This window comes from Acinonyx jubatus, chromosome C2, assembly GCF_027475565.1.
Source record: "Acinonyx jubatus isolate Ajub_Pintada_27869175 chromosome C2, VMU_Ajub_asm_v1.0, whole genome shotgun sequence".
Classification (NCBI taxonomy): Eukaryota; Metazoa; Chordata; class Mammalia; order Carnivora; family Felidae; genus Acinonyx; species Acinonyx jubatus.
The window spans coordinates 106,746,992-106,773,962 of record NC_069384.1 but is presented as its reverse complement, the minus strand read 5'-3'; the positions used below and the strand labels follow the sequence as shown (position 1 = coordinate 106,773,962).

The 26,971-nt window shown below is 43.4% G+C and overlaps 1 protein-coding gene across 6 annotated transcripts in view; it reads left to right on the top strand.

Moving 5' to 3' along the window:
• Window positions 1-26,971, top strand: part of KCNAB1 (potassium voltage-gated channel subfamily A regulatory beta subunit 1) — a 383,848-nt gene that overhangs the window by 248,142 nt on the left and 108,735 nt on the right. For all 6 annotated transcript variants that reach the window (XR_008297900.1, XR_008297898.1, XR_008297899.1 and 3 more), the window contains exon 2: window positions 16,046-16,089. Coding sequence is in view for 3 of the 6 variants with exons in the window: in XM_015066024.3 (XP_014921510.1) it covers window positions 16,046-16,089 (44 nt within the window). In the remaining 3 variants the exon portion in view is untranslated. The remainder of the gene's footprint in view (window positions 1-16,045; window positions 16,090-26,971) is intronic.

Genomic DNA, 26,971 nt, shown 5'->3' with positions numbered 1-26,971 from the left:
TGGCCGTCAGGGTGTGGGGGATCCGGAACAGACGTCAGGAGTGGGTGTGCACGCCTAGCAGGAGCCACAGAAACTCCTTTTCTCTCTTCTCTAGGACTCCAAAAATGATCCAAGCCAGGCAGAGACCCCAGTCCTGCTAATAATCCCTCTAGGAAACAGGTGATGGTTGGGTCATTTCAGTTGGACAGGCCACATGAAGGCAGCGAGGTGCTGCGGAAGAACACACACCTGAGCGACAGACAGAATTCTGCCCCGGCCCTGCCCAGCGCCAGATGTGTGGGGCCTTGGCTCCTTATTTAGCCTCTCTCAGCCTCCATTTCCTCCCAGATGAAACGGACCCAAGAGGGTCTACTTGGAAAGACTACTGGCCTTTATATGCTTGAATTATGTATAAAAGCACCTAGCGTGAAGCTGGCATGTGATAGGTGCCCTATAAATATTTGCTATCATTAAGCTGAGTTCAGGGGCGCCTGGGTGGCTCAGTCGGTTAAGCGGCCGACTTCGGCTCAGGTCGTGATCTCACGGTCCGTGAGTTGGAGCCCCGCGTCAGGCTTTGTGCTGACAGCTCAGAGCCTGGAGCCTGTTTCAGATTCTGTGTCTCCCTCTCTCTCTGACCCACCCCCGTTCATGCTCTGTCTCTTTCTGTCTCAAAAATAAATAAATGTTAAAAAAAAAAAATTTAAGCTGAGTTCAGGTATAGGGAAAATAACTAAAGCATGTTTCTGTTTACCTAATAAGTGAAAAATATAATTAGCTGTGCTTTTCCATTTTACTTATTTATTTTGATGTTTGTTTATTTTTGAGAGGGGGGTGAGGGGCAGAGAGTGAGGGGACAGAGGATCTCAAGGGGCTCCGTGCTGACGACAGCGAGCCCAGTGGATCTCCACCTCACCAGCCTCGAGATCATGACCTGAGCTGAAGTCCATCGCTCAACCCACCGAGCCACCCATGTGTCCTGTGCTTTTCCACTTTAAAAGTCAAAGCTATAGATGTCAAACAGCCAGGAAGGTACAAAGTGGATCCAAAGCTTTCCTCAACTGACAACATTGAATTGTCAAAAAAATTAGGCTCCATTGGAGTTTTATTGAAAGAAGCAGCTACTTGACTGCCATTGCACGTACTTTCCATAATGATTTTCCTTCTTGTCATACGATGGTGATTCTGGTGTTGGAAACTGATTTCTTTGGGGCCACATCAAAGAATTGTCGGGTCCCCAGCTACTTTCGCCATCGATATTGGCACTATCCTATGAATTTCTGTTATCTAAATCTTGCTTAGAACCAGTTAAGTCAGTCGACTTGAATGAAGTACCACTATTGAGTTTAACCAACTGAAATTAATTACTTTAGTTTCCTAGGATGGATTAATTCACAAAAGCATAAGGCAAAGTTATTTCACAGAGTTCCATAGCTGCCATGCAGTGATTAATTTAAAATGCCTGAAGTCAATTTTTAAAAATTATTTGCATGCGTAAAACTTTACCCAAGCCCAAGGAAAGGTAGCTTTGATTCCATTTTCAAGAGGATTTCAATAAGATTTTTGTTTTATGATCCTAAAGAACGTATTCATCTGATTCCTTACAGTTTCACGAGAGACTGGTGGTCTTCTCTCCCTTCCTTTCATGATCCTTTCATGGATCTGTAAAAAAGAGCTTCCCCTTTGTATGAAATAAAGTCAGAAAGGATTGGCACAGAGAGAAATTCTCATGGCTGTGGCGGGTGTTCTTTGAGTGACAGGCACAGATCCCTGTTGGTGTTACTGCATGGCTGACACCATCAAATGAGATGCAATGTCCCCACTCAGAGACATAGCAAACTAAGATATCAAAAAGAATACAAAGACCAAAGTAGAGGTGGAAGAATGAAGATGAACTGAAACCAGAACTTAAGCCTGACCAATCATTAGCCATTTATAACGGCTATCCTATGAGTAGGATAGAGAGCAGTGAAGCTGGTTGTGAATAGCCTTGTAAGTCCTGGCTCCCATCCCTGGGCCAAGCGCATTCCATTTTCACAGCCACCAGGATAGGTTTTTTTGTTGTTTTTTTTTTTTTTTTTTATCTGTTATTCTATCTGTCTAGCTACCGAATTATCTAGCTATCTATTTTAGAGAAAGAGCATGAGCAGGGGAGAGAACAGAGAGGGAGAGAGAGAGAGACTCTTAAGTAGGCTGCAGGCTCAGTGCACGGAGCCTGAAGTGTGACTTGATCCCACAGCCCGGGATCAGGACCTGAGCTGAGATGGAGACTAATACTCCACCAACTGAGCCACCCAGGCACCCTTATCTATGATTCCGAAGAGAAAGAGCCTTCGTTTATCCTCATCTAACTCTTGTTAGTTGCTTGTCAGTTACTAACTCTTGATGCATCCTCGCAGCTTCTGAGTAAACATTTGCTGAATTAGAAAGTAAAAAAAGCAAACAAACAAAAACCAGTGTTCTGGCGATATGAGGGTATTTACAGATAAAATGAAATTAAATGATACAGGGATGTTGGCCTCAAGGGGTCCTCAATTTTCTCCTGTTTTTGTTCCATTTCTGGGTCTACTGTTCACTCACTACATTTCTTGTTTGTCAGCTGTAACTTCAGAATTACTCTTACCCCTGCGAGAAACAAATTTAGCGACTAGAGTTCAGTGTTTGGGTACAGTTCTTTTTATTCTTAGCCTTATGGTCTCCAGTCAAAGGACTCTTCTGAAGTTAGTGAAGTCAGGTTTTTTTTTGTCCATACAGTTACATTCGTTTCTCACAGTGTACATGTCGTCTTGGGTTCCTCTGACAGCCTGGTAGGTTTTTTTTTTTTAATTTCCATGGAGTCAAATTCACTTTTTGTGTTCTCACAGTTGTATGGATTTTGATAATTGCAGTCAGTTCACCACAGTGTACCATACAGAACATTTCGATAACCGCCCCCCCCAAATTCCCTCATACCACCTCTTTGCAGTCCTTTCCGCCCACCTCCAACCCCTAGTAATTATTCATGTTTTCTGTCCTTATAGTCTTTTCCAGAATGTTATAGAAGTAGACTCAGACAATATGTAGCTTTGGGAGCCTAGCTTCTTTCACTTAGCAAAATGCATTTAAAATGCATTCATGTTATCATGTGAATCATGAATCGAAACTTCATTTCTTTTTATTGTTGAATAATATTCCACTGTGTGAATGCTCCCTACTTGTTTTATCCATTCATCAGTTGACGGGTATCTGGGTGGTTTCCACTTTGGGGTGATTATGAATAAAGCTGCTATAAACATTTGCCTCTAGCTGTTTGTGTGAACATAAGTTTTCAGTTCACCTGGGTAGATACCTAGGCGTGGAATTGTGGAGTCATTCGGTATGGGTATATTTAACTTTGTAAGAAACTCTCAAAATGATTAAGAGGGCTGTCTCGTTTCGCGTTTCCACCAGCAATGCATCTTCGCCAATGCTTGGCATTGTGTTCGCTTTGGGTTTTGTTTTTATCTTATACATTCGAACAAGCATGTAGTGGTATCTCATTATGGTTTTAATTTGAATTTCTCTAGTGTCCAGTGATGCCAAGCATTTTTTCATGTGCTTGTTTGCCATCCAAATATCTTCTTTGGTGAAGTGCTGTTCAGTACGCTGGCCATCTTTTAGTGGGTTTTTGCAGCTGCAGTTTGTCTTTTCATTTTTCCCACTGGTTCCTTTCATGGAGCAAGACTTTTACATTTTTGTAAAGCCCAATTTTTCAGTTTTTTTAACGGATCATCCTTTTGGTACTACATCTAAAAACTCTTGCCAAACCTAAAGTCTCAGAGATTTTTCTCATTTTTTTCTCCTACAGGTTTTGTGGTTTTGTTTTACACTTAGATTTATCATCCATTTTAATTTTGGAATAAGGTGTGAGGCTTCTAACCTTATTCATTTTCTTCCATATAACAATTGTTCTAGCCTTATTTCTTGCAAGGACTATCCTTTCTCCAATGAATTATCTTTGCACCTTTGTCAAAAATCAGTTGACTATACTCATGGGGCTATTTCTGGCCTGTTTATTCTGCTCCACTTACCGTCTATTCTGTTCCATTTTTATGTGCTTTGTTCCTTTTAACAATACCGCACCACTTTGATTACTCTAGCTTTATGTAAAATCTTGCAATCAGGTACTGTGAGTCATTCCAACTTTGGTCTTCTTTTTAAAATTGTTTCAAGGAGCGCCTGGGTGGCTCAGTCGCTTGCGTGTCCAACCCTTAAAATCGGCTCAGGTCATGATCACAGGGTTGTGGGATTGAGCCCCAAGTTGGGCTCTGAGCTGAGTGTGGAGCCTGCTTGGGGTTCTCTCTCTCTCCCCCCCTCTGCCCCTCTCCCCTACTCCCTCTCTCTCTCTCAAATTAAAAAAAAATTTTTTTTGCATAATTCCAGTTTCTTGACCTTACCATATATATTTAAGAATCACCTTGATATCAATAAAACAAATTGCTAGGATAGGAATTAGGATTATATTTACTTCAAACATCAAATTGACAGAAATTGACATCTTCGCAATATTGTGTTGCAAGCCATCAACTTGGAGTATCTCTCCATTTAGTTAGGTCTTCTCATTTCTTCAGTGTTTTGTCATTTTCAGCATATAGATACTGACCATGTTTTTATAGATTTGTAAACAAATAATTCAGTTTTAGGCTGCTATTGCAAGTAGTGTGTTTTGTTTTGTTTTTTTAATCTCAAATTCCAATCGTTTTATTGCTAGGAATACACTTGACTTTTATATATTGACCTTATATCCTCAAACTAGCTAAATTCACTTATTAGTTCTAGGAGCCTTTTCGTAAATTATTTGGGATTTTTCTACATAGACAATCATGTGGTCTGCAATGAGAGTTTTAGTTACTCCTTTCTAATATGCATGCCTTTTGTTTCTTTTTAATGCCTTATTGCACCATGACGTTTAGTAGGCCACTTGAATCTTTATGGTCAATCTAAACACAAAACAATTAGGACTAAAATAATATCTAACTCTGGAAGTTCGCATCAAGGAGGTAAGAAAAGCTCCTCAGACTTAGTCATTTGGACATTCATTTAGTCAGTGAAATACTCACTTGTACCTCGTAGCGCAACATGTTTTGTTATAAAGTCAAACACAGATCAGGCTTGGGTCCTATTGAGTACTTTGTAACTGAGGAAAGGTGATAGGACATGAACAATGGTTACTGCATACAAATAAGAAGGTGGTAAGGCTGATCAAAGAACAGCAGAGAACCTAGAGGCCAAAGAGCAGGTAGGGAGCCTTTGGGCACAAGGGTCTGCCCTGGTAGTAGCTATGGAGAAGTCGGGATGCAGGTGGTTTAAAATGCTGAGCTGGCTGAAAGAAAGAGTAAGATTAAGACTGAGCATAGAAGTAGACCCTGGTCGTGACTCCTCCTTTAGCTCCCCCCTCCCCTTCCAGGCTCTGAGGCTGTAAATGCCAGAGGGCAGGATTTAGCAGAAGGTCAAGGGGGAGAAGAGGAAAGGTATGGGTCGGGACAGAAAGCATCCTGCTAAGCAGGTTCCTAAGCTCTGGCCTCTTGTGAGATTAGGAAAAGCACCCCTAACACCTGTATCGGTTGGAAAAAAAAGAGTGAGAGGCCTCAACGTCCACTGTGTCCCTCTCCTCAGGGAGAGCGGAGAAACTCATTTTACGGAAGAGGGAACCTGTACGAGGTGAAACGAGATGCCCAGGACCACAGCTTGAATTCCAACCTGTGTCTGTGTGATAACAGCTTGCACTTAGACAGCATCTACCACGACGTGCCAAGCACTGCCTTAAATGCTTTAATCCTCACGACAACCCTGGGAGGTAGTTGCTATTATTATCACCAGGAACAGATGGGGCACGGAGAGATTCCGTAACTTTCCCAGGGCTTCACCCGTAGGACGTGGCAGAGGCACTTGTGCTCTGTGTCATACTCCACCACTGCACTGTGCTGGCTGGTGTTTTCCAGTAAACCACAGAGCGTCCCTAGCCAACAAGAGCAAAACAAGCAAGTGACAATGCAATCTTCAGCCGCAGCCAACACTGGCATCAGAGCACCCACCGTGAGCATTGCCGAACACCTACTCTGCACCCAGCCCTGTGCTGCGTGTTGGAAAGAGCAGGTGCATTAGACACAGTCCCGAGCCTCACAGAGCTCCGTCTGGAAGGAGCAACAACCTTGTGCAGAATGAAGTATAATACGCGCTGTGATATATGGCACCCTGGCAGCAGATGTGAAAGACGTGAACGCACAGAGAAAACAGGCATTAATTTTCCATTCCTCTGTCAAGGAAACTGAAAGGCAAACCGATGCCTTATGGCTGAAAGCATTTACTTTTGATTAAAGCGCATATCTAAATATCAACCGGCCCCCCAGTCCGGTTCATGCCTCCGTCTCCATCATATTGCTGACTTTGCTTTCGCTCCAGAAAGCAACGGATTCACCCACAGTAAATGGAACTGAAAGGCTGTGGAGCTTGGAGCTCCTACTGCAGGTGCTTTCTTGTTACATTTTGCCTTTGAAAGCTGCACGGCTCATTACAGTGGAAACTAATCATAGCCCTCGTTACAGAGCGGATGCCAGGGAAAGCTTTACCTTTGCTTCACCGTGTGGAATTTCTTTGAAAAGAAATCATCACCCTTTGGGTGAAGAAAACTTTGAAACCTTTCGATTTTTCTCTTCTTAGCTTTGAAAATGGCAAGTATGTGTATGATATATAAGACAGTGTGACCATGCCATCATGAGGAGAGATGTGATCTTGAATGAAATTTAGAAGGGGCAAAGAGGGTTCTCCCCTTTGGAGGGCCTGCTTTCTTCACCCAGCTTCCTTCCTCCCTCTATCCCACCTTCATTGTCCTCTCCATCTCCCTCAGATAGTTAGTGCTTTATTTCTTGATCTGTTCCTTCAAATATCTCCAAAGTGATGTAAGAAAAAGGTTTGAATCTCTTTCACACTAAGGTGTAAATGACTGGCAGTAGTTTATAGCCAGGCCTTTCAAACTGGGACAGCAGAGAATGCCCAGGGGCACCCAGTAAAGCCATGGGACCAACATGGGGCATCTCTGAGACAACAGACTTGCTTGAAGATTTAGGGAGGAAACATACCTTTATATTAAAACAGACACAAAAATATGAAATGGAATATGAAATTGTTGAACGAATAAATCACATTAAAGTGAAGTGTTTTATACAAGAAATATTGTGCATGAGACAAGCCACTTGTTGCTAAGGCCCCAGAGTCCCAAGACTGGCAAATCCTCTCCTCTCTCCTCTTCCTCAGAGGGTAAACATGGCTTTTCCACCTCGCAGGTGGGTGGATGAAGCCTGTAATGTAAGACCTCAGAGACCAGGATTTTTGTCCAAGCAGAGATAACGCAAGCTGTGGGCCTGATTTTGGAAGTAAATCCAGTAAGGGCCTAAGAAATCTTTTTTAACTTACTAAAATGAAACAAATAGAGATACCAGAACATTAACAGTTTCAACAACATTACACACATTTTTAAATAGTAGCAGTGGGGTTTTGCATATTTAATTTTGCTTTCAAATATTTTTCAGGAATGTCTTCCCTCCCAGTTTAAAAGAGATGCTTGCAAACCCACATTGCTTTGTGGCAGATGAATGCCCAAAGGCATTTTTAAACAGCCTTTATCTTTAATCTGTATCCAAGATTCTTGATGCATAGACCCCCCCCCTCCACCAGCAATCTGGTGAAGCCTACAGACTCCTCAGAAAAATAGTTGTTAAGTATATAACCTAAAATACACAGGATTCCAATTAAATTGAAATACAGTTCAAAATACCTAAAATCCAAATTTGTAACCTAGTAAAACATTTCTTTATTAGTATATTAAATAACCAGCTCTAGGGGCAGGTGGAATACCACCATTTCCAGGGATGAGGAGTGTAATTTTTTGAGCTCTCTGAAGTAACTGTGATGAGGACAGAAAAATGCCTATAATTTCTGTTGGTGGCACAGTCACCAGTAACATAGGTACTTCTATGGTTTCTTGCCTATATTCATAATTGCAGGAGATGCTAAGTTTCGGTAAGAAGTTGGTGAAAAACAAAAATGTATCTTTTCCATTCCAAGTTCGTGAACCTCCAAATTATGTGCCCCTCAGATAAAGGTCCTAGATTCTTCTGATTTGAAAATCTGAGTTCTTGATTTCCAGCTATTCTGATGTCTTGGGTTCCTTGAGATAGTAAAAGCGGAATAACTTTTATTTAAGCAATAACTAGACCTGGGCAACTGTTTCTCAGTCCCCGCCACACCCCTGCAGAACACCCAAGTTTGTATAGTCCTATCCGTACAACCTTATGTCATATCTCCACCTCATCCCTCCTGGTGATCCCAGAAGAACTGTTCAAAATTCCTCAGACCCACCTGACATCCCCAAACTGCCTTTGCCAACAAAGTGCCACCTTCTCCTTTGTCTCCTTTATCTATCTTTATCCCCTGCTTCCCACTTTTCTAACGATTCTAGCAAAATGACTCCCAATTTGCACATAATAGATTCGGGATGGTTGCAGTGTCTAAGCACAATGTCTAAGCACAAAGAGGATCCTAGGGTCGGGGAAGCGAAGCTGGCCTTGCAAGTCACAGAAGTGGCCTCCTACCAGCTTCGGCACCAGAACCAGAACCCTACCAGGGTTCGTGTTTAAGGCACCCTTTTTTCCTAGGAAATAAGGGCAGAGAGCAACTAACATTTATTGAACACTGAAACATGCTGGCATTGGTGCTGCATTTATATTTTCTCACTTAATCATCAAAAACAAAAAAGTAGTGGGCTATTAATATCTGCACATATGACTGAGGAGAGAGGCTTCAAAAGGCTAAGTACCCTGCACAAGGTCACCCGCGGCTGGTGAGCATGGTTCCACGCCTCCCATTCTCGGGCCCCCGGGATGACTGCTGCGGGAGTCCCAGCAGTCCCCGCAGGGCTGAACAGGAAAGGGCATTTCTCCCTCCTCCCGGGTCTGGATCGCTCTGCAGCCTTCAACACTGCTGGTCACTCACGCCCCACTGAAACCACCTCCACCTTTGGCTTCTCCACCAACACTTTCCCATTCTACATCTCTGCCGCTCCTTCTCGGTCTCCTTTGCGTGCATCCTCTCTGCCACGCACAATGTGGAGCTTCTCAGGGCTGGGCTTGGCCCCTCTTCTCTCACTGAACACTCTCTCCCTTGACAGCTGGCCCCAGCCCATGGCCCCTTTTACCTTCTGTACCCAGAACACCCTCTCCTTACTCTGAGCTCCGGGCAACTAGCTTGGATATCTCATGCAAATCTCTTTGCCCAAATGCACAAAGGTGAGTCAAACCCTTCTCTTTCCTAAATGAACCCTACTTCAGTGAAAAGCACCCCTCTTCACCCAGCTGCCAGAGTGGGAAATCTGAGAATGGCCCATTACTTCTTCTCTTTCACCCTCATCTTTAACCAAACACCAAGTCCTCTAGAGTTTGCCTGCTAAGAATATCTGGAAACTTCCCCCATTCTCCTATCTCTGCTCAATCGGAATTCAAGGTACCATCATTTCTCATCAGGATTAACAAAGCAGCCTCCTAGCTCCTCTTCGTGCCTTCCTTTCAACCCATTTCCTCTACGTTTTCCAGTAGTTTTCCATAACTCTGTCCTATTAAGTCTAAAATTGATAACATAACCTGACCTGTAAGACCCTGTTTCATCTTCTTCCTGTGACCCCCACCGCTCACCTAGAGTCACTCACCCTCTACTCTTCCACTGCCCTATCCTTCTTTTAGTTCTTCAATTACATATGCTTCCTCCAGCCTCTGAGCATCTGCACATTCTGTTCACTTTGCCTAGAATGCTAAGCCCTGTTCTTTCCATTAAGTTACTTTCTATTCCTCCTTTGGATCTCAGGTTAAATGCTTCTTCCCTAGAAAAGCTTTTCCTAACCATCCAGACCAGGTCAGCTTCCCAACATCCCAATTTTATACTTAGGGCATAATGTCCTTCTATTTAGCATTACAATCAGATTATTAAGTCACTATTTAATATCTGTTTCCCTTTCTATTATGTGAGCTCCATGAGAATAGCAACTATCTTGCTACTCAGCCCATTCCCACCCCTAATGCAAGGCTTGGTTTATAGCTGAAACTTGGTGTATCACTACTGAACTAATTAATTAAGTATAGGGAAATCTCTTTTTGCCATGCTTCTTTAGACTTCTCTAGAATCTATAGGTCAGCAGATGATTTTGTATATTCAGTGAAAATGAGAATCTAGCTGGAATTTACAACTGACAAAAGACTGAAACCATTAAATCAAAGCATCTGATAGAATCCCATTCTACTTTGTTGCTACTTAAGTGAAAGTAGGAATGAAACACAGTTTCATTCCGCTGCATGACAATGTCTGTCATCAAAATGCATGGCTACATCAATTTTGTGCCTGGTGGTTTCCAAATGAGTCATTACTCACTCACTAGCAGTGATGAACGATGCCCTCATAAGAAAGTATTCTTACCATTTGTAGTTACCTTCACGACTGTCAAAATGTGTGTGCTTGTATAACCATCAAAACCAGCTGACTGGCAGACAGACAGACAGACACTACTTTGGCTCTGGGTTTTTCAAGAAAGGTTAAATGTACATTTCTTAAAAAAAAAAAAAATCCCTCCCCTGGATTTGGCTAGTAACTTCCAGGTGAGGCACCTCAGAACAGCAGGGTGTGATTCAGGGATCAGAAAGATGTTCCAATAGATGAGTCAGCAGATGACAGAATGACCTGAGCACATGAAAACAGGTCCAGCCAAACTCCTGTGCTTATAGTCATCCCCCGTGTCCCAGGCGACATTGTGTTGCTTTCCTGGCCAAACGCAAGGTACATAATTTAGCTAGCTACTCCTCTTTGCCGAGCTGTTTACAACTGTGAATGATGTCCAACACATGGGTATTCAGGAGCGAACAATTTAAGACAAGACACTTGGGCTGCTGATCTTCCCCTCTTAGCATCTGTGATTTGTTTAAATTTTCTTTTTTATCATTGATTTATTTTGAGAGACAGAGACAGAGCATGAATGGGGGAGGGGCAGAGAGAGAGGGAGACAGGATCTGAAGCAGGCTCCAGGCTCTGAGCTGTGAGCACAAAGCCCTATGCAGGGCTCGAGTTCATGAACCGCGAGATCATGACCTGAGCTGAAATCGGATGCTTAACCGACTAAGCCACCCGGGCGCCCCTTGGCATCTGTGATTTGTAAAGGAACGGCAGCCTGGGAGTGGCTTGTAATACTGTGCCTACGTGACCCCTGATTTCAGTTCTCACCGCTCCATTATTGCTTTAAATTCAAAAAGAGCCTGACGGATGCTTCACAAAATGCCACTAGGAATTATATTTAATGCTTCTGTCACAGAACTAACCATCGGCTTAAAATAAGTTCAGGCGTGCGTTCATGGAGGGGACAGTCCTGCCTACAGGAGAGAGAGAGAGAGGGAGGGAGAGAGATGCAATCGTGGTGTTCTCAAGAACCTGTATCCCTTTTCCAGATAACTCTTTCCTGAAGCTCTGATTTCAGATTTAGGGTTTCCAGCATTTGACTGACAAAGCTAAGTGTCCTGTTCCCCCATATTGATGTCATTCATTTCTAATATTAGCAGCAGAGCGGCCCAGGTTCACCTGGGAAAGAGGAGCTTTTATTTTGAGTTGAACAGGAGCAGATACTAAAAATGGACACGGTGAGTCTTCCTTCTGGCATATCTGACACAGATAAAATAGGTAAACCAGTGCAGTGAGACTATTTTGAATCAAAAGGGAAAGAAATTCAATCTAATTAGAAATTGGATGTGTTCACAGAATGTTTATGTAGCCTCAATTGTGCGAACGCTGAGGAATTAGAAAATAAAATGAAATTCTGTAAAGCTGTTCTGTTGCATAAAGTCATGCAAGATCACGAAGTCGTTATGAAAACTCCGTATGTGGGGTGAAGAACATTCCGTGGCATCTGTTACAGCCTAGCACGGTATGTAAACCTGACCATTATCTGGTGTGATAGCCACACAAACAAGCCTTGATAATATCATTTGTACTCATTAGATCAAATAGGTCCAGTGTTTGGATTTCTATTACCCAGCAGAGCTGAAATGGATCAGAATATGTGGACAATTGCAACATCTCCATTCCGTGATCACGGAAATTGTGTTGGAATTCTGTGAGCTGAACCGGAGGGAGCTGGTTCCTCCCACCTTCTACATCTACAGAACGAGAAGTATCATCACGTGTTAAGAATGTCTTACAAGGTAGGAGTCTCACAGAGACTCACCCCTGGACACAGTAAGGGCAGTGGATTTAGAGACCAGATAGGGCTCCGTGAGAGACAGAAAATGTCTCTCACTTGAAAAACAATCACCTGAGTTTCATCACCATTCCCTGTAGAGAACGAAGACATTTAGAGAGAGTTAAAGGAAATAAAAACACCCAAGCTCAATGCGTGATCTGTCACCTCTGGATCAACATTTGTCATGGAACTTTTCACATAGCGCAAAATATTCTAAGGCCTTCATTCCGGAAAAGCTGGCCTGGGTGTTTAAACATCAATGGCAAGAAAATGGGCCACATTTAGTACTTGCTACTTTGCAGTTTGTTTTTTGCTGACAATTCTCGGTTCTCAAGTTTGGTCTTCCAAACCCATAGCAGAGTGATCATTATCTTCCTAAGTCACTGTCATAAGGAAAATAGGTCAGGTCTCCCCACCTTGGTGCTGGGATGTTGTTCAGTAAGTACCCAGTGACAGGACCTTGTCCTCTTTGATTTTGTCACAACAGTGTCTTGCTCTGCGTAGTTTTCTGCACTCCCTTTTGTCCTCTGAATCCTGGAAAGATTAAAATTAGGTGGAAATTCTTACTGAGATTTTTTTTCCCATGACACCTACATAGTTACGTGAATACAGGTCTGAGATAGCCCTTTCGTATTCTTCCAAAGACATCCAGGGAGGACATACCTCACTATATGGTAGTTACGTGATTATTTCTCTGTGCCCCTCGGAAAAGGTAGAGGATAGAGAGCTCCCTGGAGGTAGAAAGCCAGAATGGGTTCCCCTCTGTATCTCCATGAGCTGCATATCGCTTGGAATGCGGTGACCTCTCAGTAAGTTCTTCCTGAGGCGTCAGTATTGAATATCTCCACCTGGAAGACTGTTAGTTACACACATAGAGTTGACACTTGAACAATGTGAAGGTTAGGAGCACAGACCCCCTGTGCAGTTGAAAGTCTGTGTATAATTTCTGAGTCCCCAAAACCCCGACTGCTAATGGCCTATTGTTGACTGGAAGCCTTACTGATAACATAAGCAGTCAACACATATTTTGTATATTTTTGTATGATATACTGTATCTTTACAATAAGGTGAGCTAGAGAGGAGAAAATGTTATTATGAAAATCATAAGGAAGAGAAAATGTATTTGTACTACTGTACTGTATTTACTTAAAAAAAATCCACGTATGATGGACCCATGCAGTTCAAATCTGTGTTGTTCAAGGGTTGACTGCACTTATGTTTTTTTAAATTTTTTACGATTTTATTTTTTAATATTTATTTCATATATATATATACACATGCATATATGTGTGTGTGTGTATATATATATATATATATATATATATATATATATATATACACTTTTTTGTCTTGGTGTAGTCTTTTTTATTCTCCCTACTATAGAGCTTTGGTTCTATATTTCTATCTTTTAAAATCAGACTTTTAGACTACAAGAAAAATCTTCTGATTTTACATCCTGTGGTTCTCTGAGAAACTACTCAAAGGATCATTTCTTACGCAAACTATTTCCATGGGAGAAGTTCAGTTATTTTTCTCCTATTCAGTTGTTCAAAGTGTTTTTCACACACTCGTTTATGCAATAGTTTCCTTCCAGGTGGATTCACCCACTTCAAATGGGAAAATGTAGCACTAGGTCTGTGGGAGAGGGTGCAGAGTCCGAAAACACCAAAAATAATTATGCTTTGCATGTGTCTGCTCTGCAACACCTTAGCATGCATCATCACATTCCGATCCCACAGATGTGATGCTAGATGAATGGCCCAGGCATTAATATTTCATTTTACCAGTGAAGAAATTGAACCCCGGAGGTTACCTGGCTAATTTCAACAATAGGTCACAGACCCAGGTCTTTCAACTCCTTGCAGCATAATGCACTTTGGACTACGCTATGAAACTCAATGTGTTGCTTAGGCAGCATTTTATAGACAGGAATAATAAACAGGGGAAAGAAATAGAGGCAAAAATGAGAGCACTAGTTACTGCCTCTAAAGAAGCCAAACTGTGGAAGAATCAAGAGAGCACTTAGAAGAACTGAGCTATGTGGCAGTTGGAAAAGTCTGCGCTATCTTGTTTGGGGTAGAAACGGGCAGGGGCTGGGGGATTGTGTTCTCCTAAGAGCATCTGATCAGAGAGTAAGGGGTGTACTTTTCTACCACGATCAATTATTTAAGCTTCACCTCCTCACATTAGACCCATACAAGGTTCTGTGAGGCATTCTCTGAGAATTTGATCTCTTCTATGACAGCTGTTTGGCAGAAATGGCAGGAAGATGGGATGGGTGTGGGTCTCCACGGAATACCTTACAATGAAGACTAGAGTGCTTAGTTCTCTATTTAGAGAGTGAAAATATATCCCCTCTTTTTGATAAGCTTTTAGGGATGAAAATCAAAGGGATTGATGAAGGAAAAAATAATCAGTTAAAAAGGACTATCTGATCTTTAAAAAAAAGGGTTTTTTTTAATGTTTGTTTATTTTGTGTGAGAAGGAGCACAAGCAAGGGGAGGAGGAGAGAGAGGGGGAGGGAGAGAGAGAGGGAGAGAGAGAATCCCAAGCAGGCTCTGCATTGTCAGCGCAAAGCCTGATGCAGGGCTCAATCCCGTGAACTGAGAGATCATGACCAGAGCCAAAATCAACAGTTAGATGCTTAACTGACTGAGCCATCCAGGTGCCCCATTATCTGACCTTGTAGCAATTTTATGGAGCCTTTCATAAAGACATGAGAGGCTCCCCCAACTTATGATGGTTTGACTTAAGTTTTTTTTTGATTTTGTGATGGTGTGAAAGGCATGTGCATTCAGTAGAAACCATACTTCTGACTTTGAATTTGGACCTTTTCCCAGGCTAGAAATACATGTTAGGATACTGTCTCATGATGCTGGGCAGGAGGCTGCAGCTCCCGGGCAGCCCTGCAATCAGGAGGGTAAATAGCCAATATACTTGCAACCATTGTAGACCCGTCCAACCCTCCTCCTCCTTCTCCTCCTCCTTCTCCTCCTTCCTCCTCCTCCTCCCTGTACAGTAGTCAATAAGTTACATGAGATACTCAACACTTTATTATAAAATAGACTTTGCGTTAGATGATTTTGCTCAATTATAGGCTAACATAAGTGGTCTGTGAATGTTTAAGATAGGCTAGGCTAAGCTATGATGTTTGCTGGGTTAGGTGAATTCCATGCATTTTCAACTTATGATATTTCCAACTTAGGTTGGGTTTCTCAGGACATAACCCCATCATAAGTCAAGAGATATCTGTAAGTTAGTTTAAATAGCCTAAAGGATCATTTTGAATTTATTCTTCTAATAATTCCCAACCATTAGTAATAATATTCTGTTTTAGAAATCAGTTTGTTGGTTACTCAGCCAACAAATATTTATTAAGGGTTTGCTGTGTGTCAGGTTCTGGTGATAAATGAAAAATGAATAACGAATGACTGGATGGTGAATAAAATACAAATTTTGCCCTCAAGGAACTCACATTCTAGAAGGAGAGAGAGAAAATAGATTTGTTAACAAATGGGTAAAGAAGATCATTCAGGCCTGAAAAGCTGCATTTAGTGGGGGACATTTTCATCTTGTGCTGAGCCTGAGCACATTTTGAGCCTCCCAGCACCCAGATGGAGACAAAAGACTCTTCCCAGGACCACGAACCTACACCTGCAGTTCTGTCTTTACCACAACTCTAGTCAAAAACAATGTCCAAAGGGAGATACAGTATTCCTAGTTAAATGTGAATAGTTTCACCCGACAAAGTCATGACCGTGTGTTGCTTTATTTTTATTCTAGGAATCTTGGAAAATCAGGACTCAGAGTTTCTTGCTTGGGTCTTGGTAAGTACCAGGGGTATCCTGTGGGGATGGCCCAGGAGGTGGGAGACTGGGGAGAACACTAAAGGAGTGACTAGGATTATGTTGAGACCCGGTCTCAGGTAAGGAGGGACTTCCTGACTAACATTGCTCCCCTTCTCCTCTGAGCCTTTCCTGCCCAACACAGCCCTCTCCCTCTCTAGGCCCAAAGAGCCACTGTGCTCATGATGCCATATGGGGCCCATCAAGCAGAAACAAATCTGATCATAAAAGCACACCTTAGTGGAAGAAACTTCCCTGTTACTCACGTTCAGCAAAGGTGAAGAACCTCATTATATGCATTTGTACGCTCACCCGCCTGTAGCTTCATCTGGATTTTTTTTCTATCCTTCTTTTCCCTTTGCCTAATTTACTCACTTATTTTTTTTCTATTGTTACGTACTTTGTGTACTCTTATAATGTACCTTAAATACTCTGGGGCAATATATATAAATAATATATATATGTAAATACATATATTATTCCTCCCAGAAAATGTTAATATCTAAACAAGACTAAGTTAGAGATGGCAATGGTAACAGCATGAGAATGAGTCTGAAATGGTGAAATGTAAGTATGAGACTTGGGGAGGGAATAAGGCTTCCTGATTTCTCCCACATATGAGAAAAAGCAGCCCTGGTGTTTGGACCTTTTGACACCATGAGAACTATCCTTGTAACCTAAGAGGGTCTAGACCATGATGGCAGCTGAGGAGGTGCCGACAAGTGATCAGATTACAGCTCTGCTTTGAAGATAGAGGCTGGCAGATTCTTTGTTTGATTCTTTGTGGAGTGGAGGACAAAGGAGGAGAGGCAAAGATGACGGGGGTGGGAGGGTTTGCTTGAACAGTGGAAAGGATGCAGCTACCAGCAAATGAGATGTGAGAGAAGGAAGGAGGAAAGATTTAGAGAGGGGGAGAAAGGAGATTGATTTGGGATATATTGTTTCTGATACCTGTTAGATATCCAAGACAAAAAGGTCAAATAGGTAAATGGGTGTATGAATCTGGACTTTAGAGAAGAGGCATGGGTCACGTACATGACTCGAAAGTCATCAACGCGCGGATGCTGTTTAAGCCATAAGACTGGATGAGAACACTATGGGACTGAGTATAGATGAAACACAAGAGCACAGGGTCCGAGACCTGGGAAATCCAACATTAAGAAATCAGGAAAATGAGCAAAAGCCAATCAAGAAAACTGAAAAGAAGCAGTCAGGGCAGTAGGCAGAGAACCAGGAGAACGCAGAGTCCTGGAATCCAGCTGAAGAAATTATTTAAAGGAGGACGGAGTGACCAACCCTATCAAATGCTGCTCACAGGTCAAGCAAGATGAGGTCCAAGAATTAATCATACAGCAGCAACGCGGTCACTGATGACTTTGAAAAGATCAGTTTGGGGAGGTGGAGAGCTCATGCATGATTGAAGAGAGCATGGGAAGTAAATAGCTGGTGGATACGCTTTTCATGACTCTGTCTATAAAAGGAAGCAGAGAATGGAGAGGCAGACGGATAGGCGGGCACAGTCAGAGAGAGTGCTCTTACACATGGAAGAAATGACAGCATATTTGTACGCTGAGAAGGAAATCCTTTTGAGAAGGAAAAAAAAAATAACGTAGGAGAGGAGAGAAAAATACCTAGAATGATTTCTTGAAGACACAAGAAGAGAGTAAGTTGAAAGCAGGCAGAGTACATGGGCTTTGAAGCTGCTGGGTGGGTTGGCGGTATGTCGTAGACGTTCTTTTGTCGCTTCTATATTCTCAGTGTAAATCAGGAGCAAGGGTCATCGGCTGTTAGTGATGATGGGAAGCAGGTGTTGAAAGTCGGGTGAGAAAGAGGACATCCAGGAGAGCAGAAGGGTGTATGGACCAAGGGATATGTCAGAGTGGCTGGATGGCATTAAGGATTTGCTAGAGATTCATGCTAATAAATTAGAAGTGAGACCATCTCTGTGGCTAGGTGTTTTTCCTGCAGCCACACTCAGGTGTTCAGATGGGGTTTTTCAAGGGCATATGATGAAAAAGAGAAGCCAAGAAACTGAGAGTTTATGGAAAGGGGTGATTATAATGGTGGACCTCAGAGTTTAAACTGAGCAGAGAGGAAAATGAGGACTAAATCCAGGGTTATGATCCACAAGTAAATGAGGAGATGGCAGGACAATAGAAAATGGGTAGGATTGATGAATTGTACAAACAGAAGGACCAGAGCATTGTTGGAATAAGAGCAGTAGAGACAGTAAGTTTGAAGGATAGAAAGTGGCAGTTAGAAAGGAGGATGCTTGAAACTGAGGTTTGGGACATTCAGTTTGGGTAGTAACAAGTCTAAGATGTGTCCATGGGCAGAGGGTGGCTGAGGTTGTGTTGAAGACAGGATCAGGGGGCGCCTGGGTGGCTCAGTCGGTTGAGCGTCCGACTTCGGCTCAGGTCACGATCTCGCGGTCCGTGAGTTAAAGCCCCGCGTCGGGCTCTGGGCTGATGGCTCGGAGCCTGGAGCCTGCTTCCAACTCTGTGTCTCCCCCTCTCTCGGCACCTCCCTCGTTCATGCTCTGTTTCTCTCTGTCTCAAAAATAAATAAATGTTAAAAAAAAAAAATTAAAAAAAAAAAAAAAAGACAAGATCGGTGGAGAGGAGGAGGTCAAGAAACCGAGAGATAAAGGTGCAGGGAACGATTATCTTTGAAGTCCCTGAAATCACTCTAAAGTATGACAAAATTAGTATTGAAGAGAGGGACACTGAGCCAGAGCTAAAATTTTCAGAGCCAGGAGAGAATGGCTAGGGGTGGCTAAGCAACTACAACTTGCGGCCTGGTGATGTGGGATTCAAAGTGGTGAGCAGGCACCACGAAAGCATTGGAAGGATTTCTTGGCCCCTGTTGAACGAGAGTGTGGGGACCAGGGAGGGGATGGTAGTGAATGAATTAAAGGTAGTGGCAATTCTGCCTCCTTTTACTGTATTTCAAAGATATTGAAGGCTATCGATGCCCAAGTTTTTCTGATTCTCCCTAATGATATGATTTGGGTGGTGAGGGTGGTCTTCGATTACCGTAAGTCAAAGGAAATTTGACACTTGCTTAATTTATGGCTCTGATCTTGTTGTCATTTACTTGTCTTTGAAAGACTCTGGAGGCTCATTAGCAGAGATAGTCTGACCTTAGTCTTTTTAAGAATGTGCTTTATGGTAAATAATTATTCACTATTTGTTTTTGAAAGAAATTACCTATAAATATAAATTAAGAAATATAGTGAAAAAATCATAGACCAATGATCTCATAGAGTCCGTATCTATGGCGGAAAGTAAGTTAGTCAAAAGTACATAGAAAACTCAAGCCAAAGCCCTTCAAGTTATAAAAAAAAATTCAGGTGTTTCTGAAGGGCCACATGGAAATGAGTCTCCAGAGGGCAGACTGTAGTTTTTAAAAAACCCAGTGTGTGTGTGTGCTATTGGTATTTTGGTGAACTTTGAAACAGAACTCTGATTCAGGTGTAGCAAGTCCTGATTTGAGCTTTACGTTTTTCTGAGAGCCTAAACACTTGTGATAAGACATTGCATGAAAAATAGGAGGAAACAAAGAAGTTCATGGGACTGACTTCATTCAAAACAGGTAAAACGTTTGGTTGAATGAGCATTTTTTTGAGCGCTTTTCTAAGGGCCTCTGTAAGCCAGAGAAGACGGAAAACATCATAGAAAGGAATATGCACCAGGCTTAGATAATCTATCTGGCTCTGCAGACCCCAGCTCTCAAATCCAGGAGGAGCCAGTTTTACCACTGCAGGCTCAGGATGTCTGCTCAGTTACAGCCCATGTTCAACTGAGGCTTTGGAAATTAGGTATCAAATGTACCAAGCAGGGGCTAAGCATTCGACTCGTGATTTTGGCTCAGGTCATGCTCTCGTGGTTGTAAGATTGATCCCCAGGTCAGACTCCGCACGGGGCATGGAGCATGCTTAAGATTCTCCCTCTGCCCCTCCCGCAGGCACTCACGTGTGCTGTCTCTCTCTCAAAAGAAAATAAAAATAAGTAGATACATAAATGTACCAAGCAATCACACCATTACAGTTGTCTTTTATCGAAATATTCTAAAGGTCATAGTTAAAGCTAACAGTCCTGACTTTCTGTTCTACCAGAGGACAGGCTGGCAAGCTTCCTTTTCATAAACTAAGAACATGTGTAAATGGGAACAGAAAGGTGAAATCACTTAAGGATAAACTGAAGACACCTCTGAAGGCCCATGGCTCTGCCAGCTATTGAAATGTGGGAAGAAATGAAGCGGCCAAACCCATCTATGGGTTGCTGATGGCTGGCCTGGTTTGTAAATACATTGACCAGTGCTATCAAGCCCCAACGTCAAAGAACCTTGTGGCGAAAAAAGTAAATCTACCAAGGAGTGAGTGAAAATCATCTCCTAGAATGTGGGATCATCTTCTGAGACAGGAAGAGTCAAGTTGATGTATTCACTCATTCATTTGTTCATTCGTTTACTCATTCATTCTCAGCAAAGGCTTAGGAAGCCAGACATTTTGCTGGTTATAGGGGATAGCAAGGATCCTGCTCTCACATCGCTCACACAGTAGGAGTTAGGCGTGTGGAAACAGACACTACGTTTGCCAGATGCCAGGATAAGATGAACCAAGCCTGAGGAAAGTCTCCTGAAGAACTTGGGGAGAACTTCACAGAGAAGGTGCTGCTATAGAGTTGAGACTTGCAGGAAATCACCAAGTGGAGAAAGGGCAAAGGATTCAAGACAGAGGGAGAAGCACGAGCCTGGAGAGAGACCCCGTGGAGCGCTAGTGTTTGTGTAGAATATTGTGAAGGCAGGGTGTCAGGGAACCACGAGGAATGTGCCTGGAAGGAAAGCCAGGCCTGACCATGAGAGCCCTTGTTTACCTTGCTAAGTCATTTAGCTCATGTCTTCTGCATCTCTGGTGTTCCTCCAAGTCCTGAGGCCCCCAGGTCACAAGGGAACGCTTGGGGGTGAGACACAGACAGGGCTCCATCTCACTCCACCCTTTTTCTTCCATTGCCACAGCCTTTATCAAAGGAGCTCCACTTTTTCTAAAGGTAAAGATAAATAGAACAAACTTTAATGTAAATTTAAATGTAAACATTTTAAAGTAAATTTATATTTTAAATGTAAATTAAAATTATGTTTATTTTTGAGAGAGAGAAAGAGAGAGTGAGCAGGAGAGGGGCAGAGAGAGAGGGAGACACAGAATCGGAAGCAGGCTCCAGGCTCTGAGCTGTCAGCACAGAGCCCGACGCGGGGCTCGAACTCATGGACTTCGAGATCATGACCTGAGCCAAAGTCAGACATTTAACTGACTGAGCCACCTATAAATTAAAAAATTTTAATGCAATGTGTAATAAATGACCATCTTTTATTTTTTATTTTATTTTATTTTTTTTGTTTTAGAGACAGAGCATATGAGTGGGGGAGAGAGGTAGAGGGAGAGAGGAGAGAATCTTAAGCAGGCTCCATACTCAGCACTGATCCCAATGTGGAGCTTGATCCCACAACCCTGGGATCATGATCCAAACCAGATGCTCAACTGACTGAGCCACCCACGTGCCCCAATGACTGTATGTTTTAGAGCAATTCTGGGTTCACTGCAAAATTGAGTAGAAAGGATAGATGGCTCCCCTTGCCCCACATATACACTGCCTGCCCCACCATCAACATCCCATACCAGAGTGTCACCTTTGTGACAGTCCTACGTTGACACGTCAGTATCACCCAAACTGTAGTTACCTTAGGTGTGTGCATAACTCGTGGTGTCGTATGTTCTGTGGGTTTAGACAAATGTATAATAATGTATAATCCTCATTATAGTATCATACAGGTAATCTCACTGCCCTAAAACTCCTCTGTGCTCTGCCTATTTATCTCTCCCTCCCCCTCACCCCTGGCAACCACTGATTCTTCTGCTATCTCCATAATTTCGTGTTTTCTAGAATTTCATAGAGTATGGACATCACGCAGTATGTAGCCTTTTCATATTGGCTTCATCACTTAGCAGTATGCGTTTACGGTTCCTCCATGTCTTTTCATGGCTTAATAGCTCATTTCTCTGTAGGGCTTCAGATTCCATTTTGAAGGAGGTGGGCAGGAAAGATCCTTCTGCCAGAAAAACCCAAAACACCCAGAAAGTTTGAAAATCCTATTCTAGCTGTGAAAAGGCACTTAAGCACTTGGATCAAGAGCAGGACATCGTCCAGTGTAGTAGGCTTGTTTCTGACAGCGATATGAAGGCTGGCTTGAGGGAAAGGGTTGAGACTGGAGACAAGGAGAGGAATTAGGAGTCAAGTGATGAGGCAGTACTACAGGAAGCATTAAAGATACACAGAAAGGAGAGAATTATTTAGGAAGAAGAATAAACAGGATTTGGCAACTTGGGAATGCAGAATGAGAAGTCTCCCTGAGCAGGGGAGGTTGCTAGGGTTCCTGGATGGGGAATCAAGGTAGACGAGCTAAAATCTCAGAAGGGAGAAATGCAGAAGGAACAGTAAGAGGAAGGAGGGCTCGAAGAAGCAGGAGCATTGTGGGGGCGGTGACCAGACAGACCTTCAATTTATTTATTTATTTTTTAAGTGTTATCTATTTACTTAGAGAAAGTGCAAGTGAGGGGGGTGGCGGGGAGAGAGAAAGAATCCCAAGCAGGCTCCACACTATCAGCTCGGAGCTCTATGCAGGGCTCTAACTCATGAACTGCAAGATCATGACCTGAGCCGAAGCTGGACGCATAACTGACCGAGCCACCCTAGCACCCTGAGCCCTTCAGCTTCTGGTTTCAGAGATCCAGAGGGCATAAGGAGTGATGGAAGGAGCTCTGGGCTGCAAACAGAGACCCAGGAACTTCTAGCAAGGCAAACCTGTGCTTGTCATTGAGGTCACCTGCGAATACAGAGGACTGGCCTTTTGGGGCAGATTTAGGGCATCTGCCTTCTAGAGTCTGCCAGGCTGTATGCTCCCTGAGAGCAGGGACCAGCTCTGTTTTTTCCTGTACCCTTGTTGTATCTTTAGCAGAACACAATATCTGGCAAGTAGCAGGCGATCAACAGTGTTTATTGAATGGCTGACAAGATAGATGGATCATTGGCTAAGTAATGGCAAAAAGCACACGGGGTGATAGTGAAGATCCAGCTGAAGTTAGAAATCACGAATCGCTGAGGACCAGCCAGCCCAGTTCTTTGGGTTTTTTCCAGCAGCGTATCAATGCCGAAACAGCGAAGGCCAAGTGGAAGTGGGAGGTGGCAAGTGGGGAGAGGACACAGAAAGGTCCAACGTTGAGGATTGTCCCAGAGTGGGTTAGGGGCCAGGGGATGTGCTGCATACACAGTGACATGGAGTCCAGCCTGGGGTGGGGCTCAGAGCTGTATCAACAGTTAGAAGGGTATCTGCCCACACTCTGAGTTACCCCACACGGTCTCACATTAGAAGCAGAGGCCTGTCTGACTGATGCCATGGGAAGTGACACACCATAGTGGGTAGCTGCTCCTACAGGTGCTTGAAAGAGGCTGACTTTACCCTGCACTGTGTACTCTGGGATATACTTGCTTCCCTCCAGATAAGATGTTTGCAAGAAAAAAGGCTTGTGATGGTTCATTTTATTTGTCAGCTTGCCCGGGCCACAGGGTGCCCAGATTTGTAGTCAAACGTTAATCTGGGGAGTGTCCTGAGGGTGTTTTGGGGTGGGATTAACATTTGAATTGGTAGACTAAGTAAAGCCGGATGGCCCTGGATGGCCCTGCTGAATGTGGGTTGGGTGGTCTTCATTCAGTCAGTTGAAGCCTGAATAGTACAAAAAGGCTGACCCTCCTTGGAGGAGGGGAGCTCCTCCCGCCTGAGTGCTTTGAGCTGGAACAGCAGACGTTTCAGACCTTTGGACTTAAACTGAAATATTGTTTCTTCTCTGCTCTCAAGCCTGCTGGCTTTTGGACTAGAACTGAAACCATGGGCTCTTCCCATTCTCAGGCCTCCAGACTTGGACTGAATCTACACAGTAGTTCTCTTGGGTCTCCAGCTTGCAGATGTCAGATCTTGGGACTTCTCAGCCTTCCAATAATGTGAGCCAATTCCTTAGAGTAAATCTATATATATATGTCTATTGAGATGGATAGATATATATATCTATATACACAAGTCTATATAGAGAGAGATTTTATATTTTAGTCTAATTATATAAATATTTACATATAAAAAGGTGTATAATAAGGAATTATATAAAAAAAATTATAAGATTCAGTTTCCCTAGAGAACCCTGACTAATGAAAACATTTTGCTAGTTTTTTAAAACATCACACAGGTGTGTGTGGCAAGCCAAGCGGCCAGATATTTCCAGGAAGTGACACATGATATAGGGAGATGAGGGAACACAGATGGGGGGATATGTGGTCACATGCTCATAGAATAGCTATACCTATAGAATACCATCATCCTGGGCGCCCGGGTGGCTCAGTCGGTTAACCATCTGACTCTTGATTTCGGCTCAAGTCATGATCGCAGTCATAGAGCCTCTCATTGGCCTCTGCACGGAGCCTGCCTGGGATTCTCTCTCTCTCCCTCTCTGCCCTTACTCGCACTGTCATGCTGTCTCTCTCTCTCTCTCAAAATAGATAAACTTAAAAAAAAATAATAATACCATCATCCCACAGGAGGTCTGGGCTGTTCTCTGGTCAGGAAGGGCGTTTTCTGTAGTGCTACCAGACAGGGTTAGGTCTGGGTGTAAGCAGTGAAAAGGAACACCCCATGCCTCCGGGGCCCTGTTTTACACAAGCCTTGAGGCTGTAACTTACTGGGCGGTGCAAACTGCCTCTACCTTCAGCATGTTTTGTGTTCTTTAGGCAGCCCTTCACACTTCATTCTCCTAGAGTAAAATATTTAACACCTTGGAGAGCCTACACTGACTCTCTCAAGAGGTGGTGTTCTCCACTGTGACCGCACATCAGAATTATGTGTGGTGCTTTAAAAAATGCAGGTAGCCAGTCTCTATCCAGACCTCTGGAGTGAGAAGCCCCTGAGGCCCGCTCCGGCTGCAGATGTTTTTAAAAGGCCTCACTAATGATTCTGAGACGGTGACAGGGTTGGAAGCCATTGCCCCAACCAGGTGGAAGGAGACTGAGACGGGTATGACCTGGGACTGGTGAGCCAGGAGCCAGCATCTGTGACCCCCTCCTGCTAGCCCCTGGAGCTGGCCTGAGGCATCTCCACCTGACCGGCAGGCTCCCAGAGGAGAATCTGCCCAGATTGAGCTCGCCTTCCCTTCCATTCAGCACCCGCCACCTGGGCCTGTCTTGCCTTATGCCCTTCCCTGATCAGGGCAACCTTCCAGAGCAAAAGTGGTGAGTCCTAAGAATAAACCTTGTGGGCTTCTTTTTAATGTGTTGCATATGTGCAGAATGTACTGGCCTGTCTGCCTCTGCCTGAGAGATGCTCTCACTGAACTAAATATTCTGACACTAGGAGAAGATGACATTAAATATTTAACATGGATGGCATTATTTTTGTGACACCCTTCGTGAGTCTCATTCTTGTAGCAAGGCCAGTGTAAACGAGCCACTTTGCCTATTATTATAACAACGCAACAACAAATATGTATGAAGTGCCTCTAAGACACTTGAGAAACAATTTAAAAAGTACAGTTTCTTCCTTTAGAGAGTTTACCAATTTTTCTTCCTGACACAGTGAGTTATCTTAAGACCAAAATACCCACAAAATTGAAACACCGCGTGGATAACAAACATACGACAAGAGAATCTGGGGCTGGAAAGTCTACCTTGAATAACTGCCGTGGTGCCTACACATTAAAACTGAGCAGGCATTTGTACTTGTACGAGGTTGTTTTAGAGTATTTCTTCCTCATTTCCTACTTTCATCAATTAAATGCATAAGGTTTGCTGAGAACCTGCTTATACTGTGAATGGCCAGTGACTGCGGGCCATGTGCCTTTGCCTTCCCTCCTAGAGTGTATTAGGAGCTAAGATAGAGTCAGCTGGAGAGAGCAGCTGCCTCAGAGCTGGGGCCAGGGAAGAGCTTGGGAAGAGAAAACAAAGGAGTCTCTAACAACCCCATCTTCACCCCCCACTTTTACAAGGATGAGTGGCCCTCACTTCCTAACCTATGATTGACAAATGAAGCCAGTCTTTGGACAACCGTCAGGTAGCAGGGGAGAGAAGGTCCTCCAGAGACCCAGATGCAGGCCGTTTGCTGGAACTGATAATTATACACAGGGTCTCACACATATGAGAGGGGTCATTAGTCCTTGCAGTCACCACCCCCTATACAGATGAGAAAAACAGAGGCAGGGATGATGGGGGTTTGGAGTGGTGGGGGTCTGGAGTTGATGGCCAAGAAAGAATTCTTGAGACATCTTTGTTGCAACAAGGGGATTTTATTAAAGCACGGGGAGAGGACCCACAGGCAGGAAGAGCTGCGCTGGAATTGTGAGGAGTGACTGGTTATATACTATGGAGTTGAGGGAGGTAAGGGCAAGAGGAAGGGCTCCAGAGGGACTTTGATATGTCAAAGAAGACTCCTAAGATACTGGAGGCCTTGCTCTTGTCAAGCTAAAGCTGTTTTCCCTCTAGTCAGGCATTAACATTAGGACAGTAGGGGGTTCCTGGAGAAATGGTTCAGTCTGTATTTGCCTCAAGTATTTGTCAATGAGCTGCAGGTTATAAGGAAGTTTAATCTGACCTACCATTTCCTTCTTGTCTTTGATCCCCACATCACTCCAGAGGGGAGGGTGATGTGGGAGCTCCAGGAAACTGAGTTTATAGGTTTCTGAAGATTAGGCTACTGATAAAATGGCCTTTTTCTTGTAATTTACTAAGATATTTGTGAACTGATGGAGACTCCTGTCCTGTATGACTGTGAT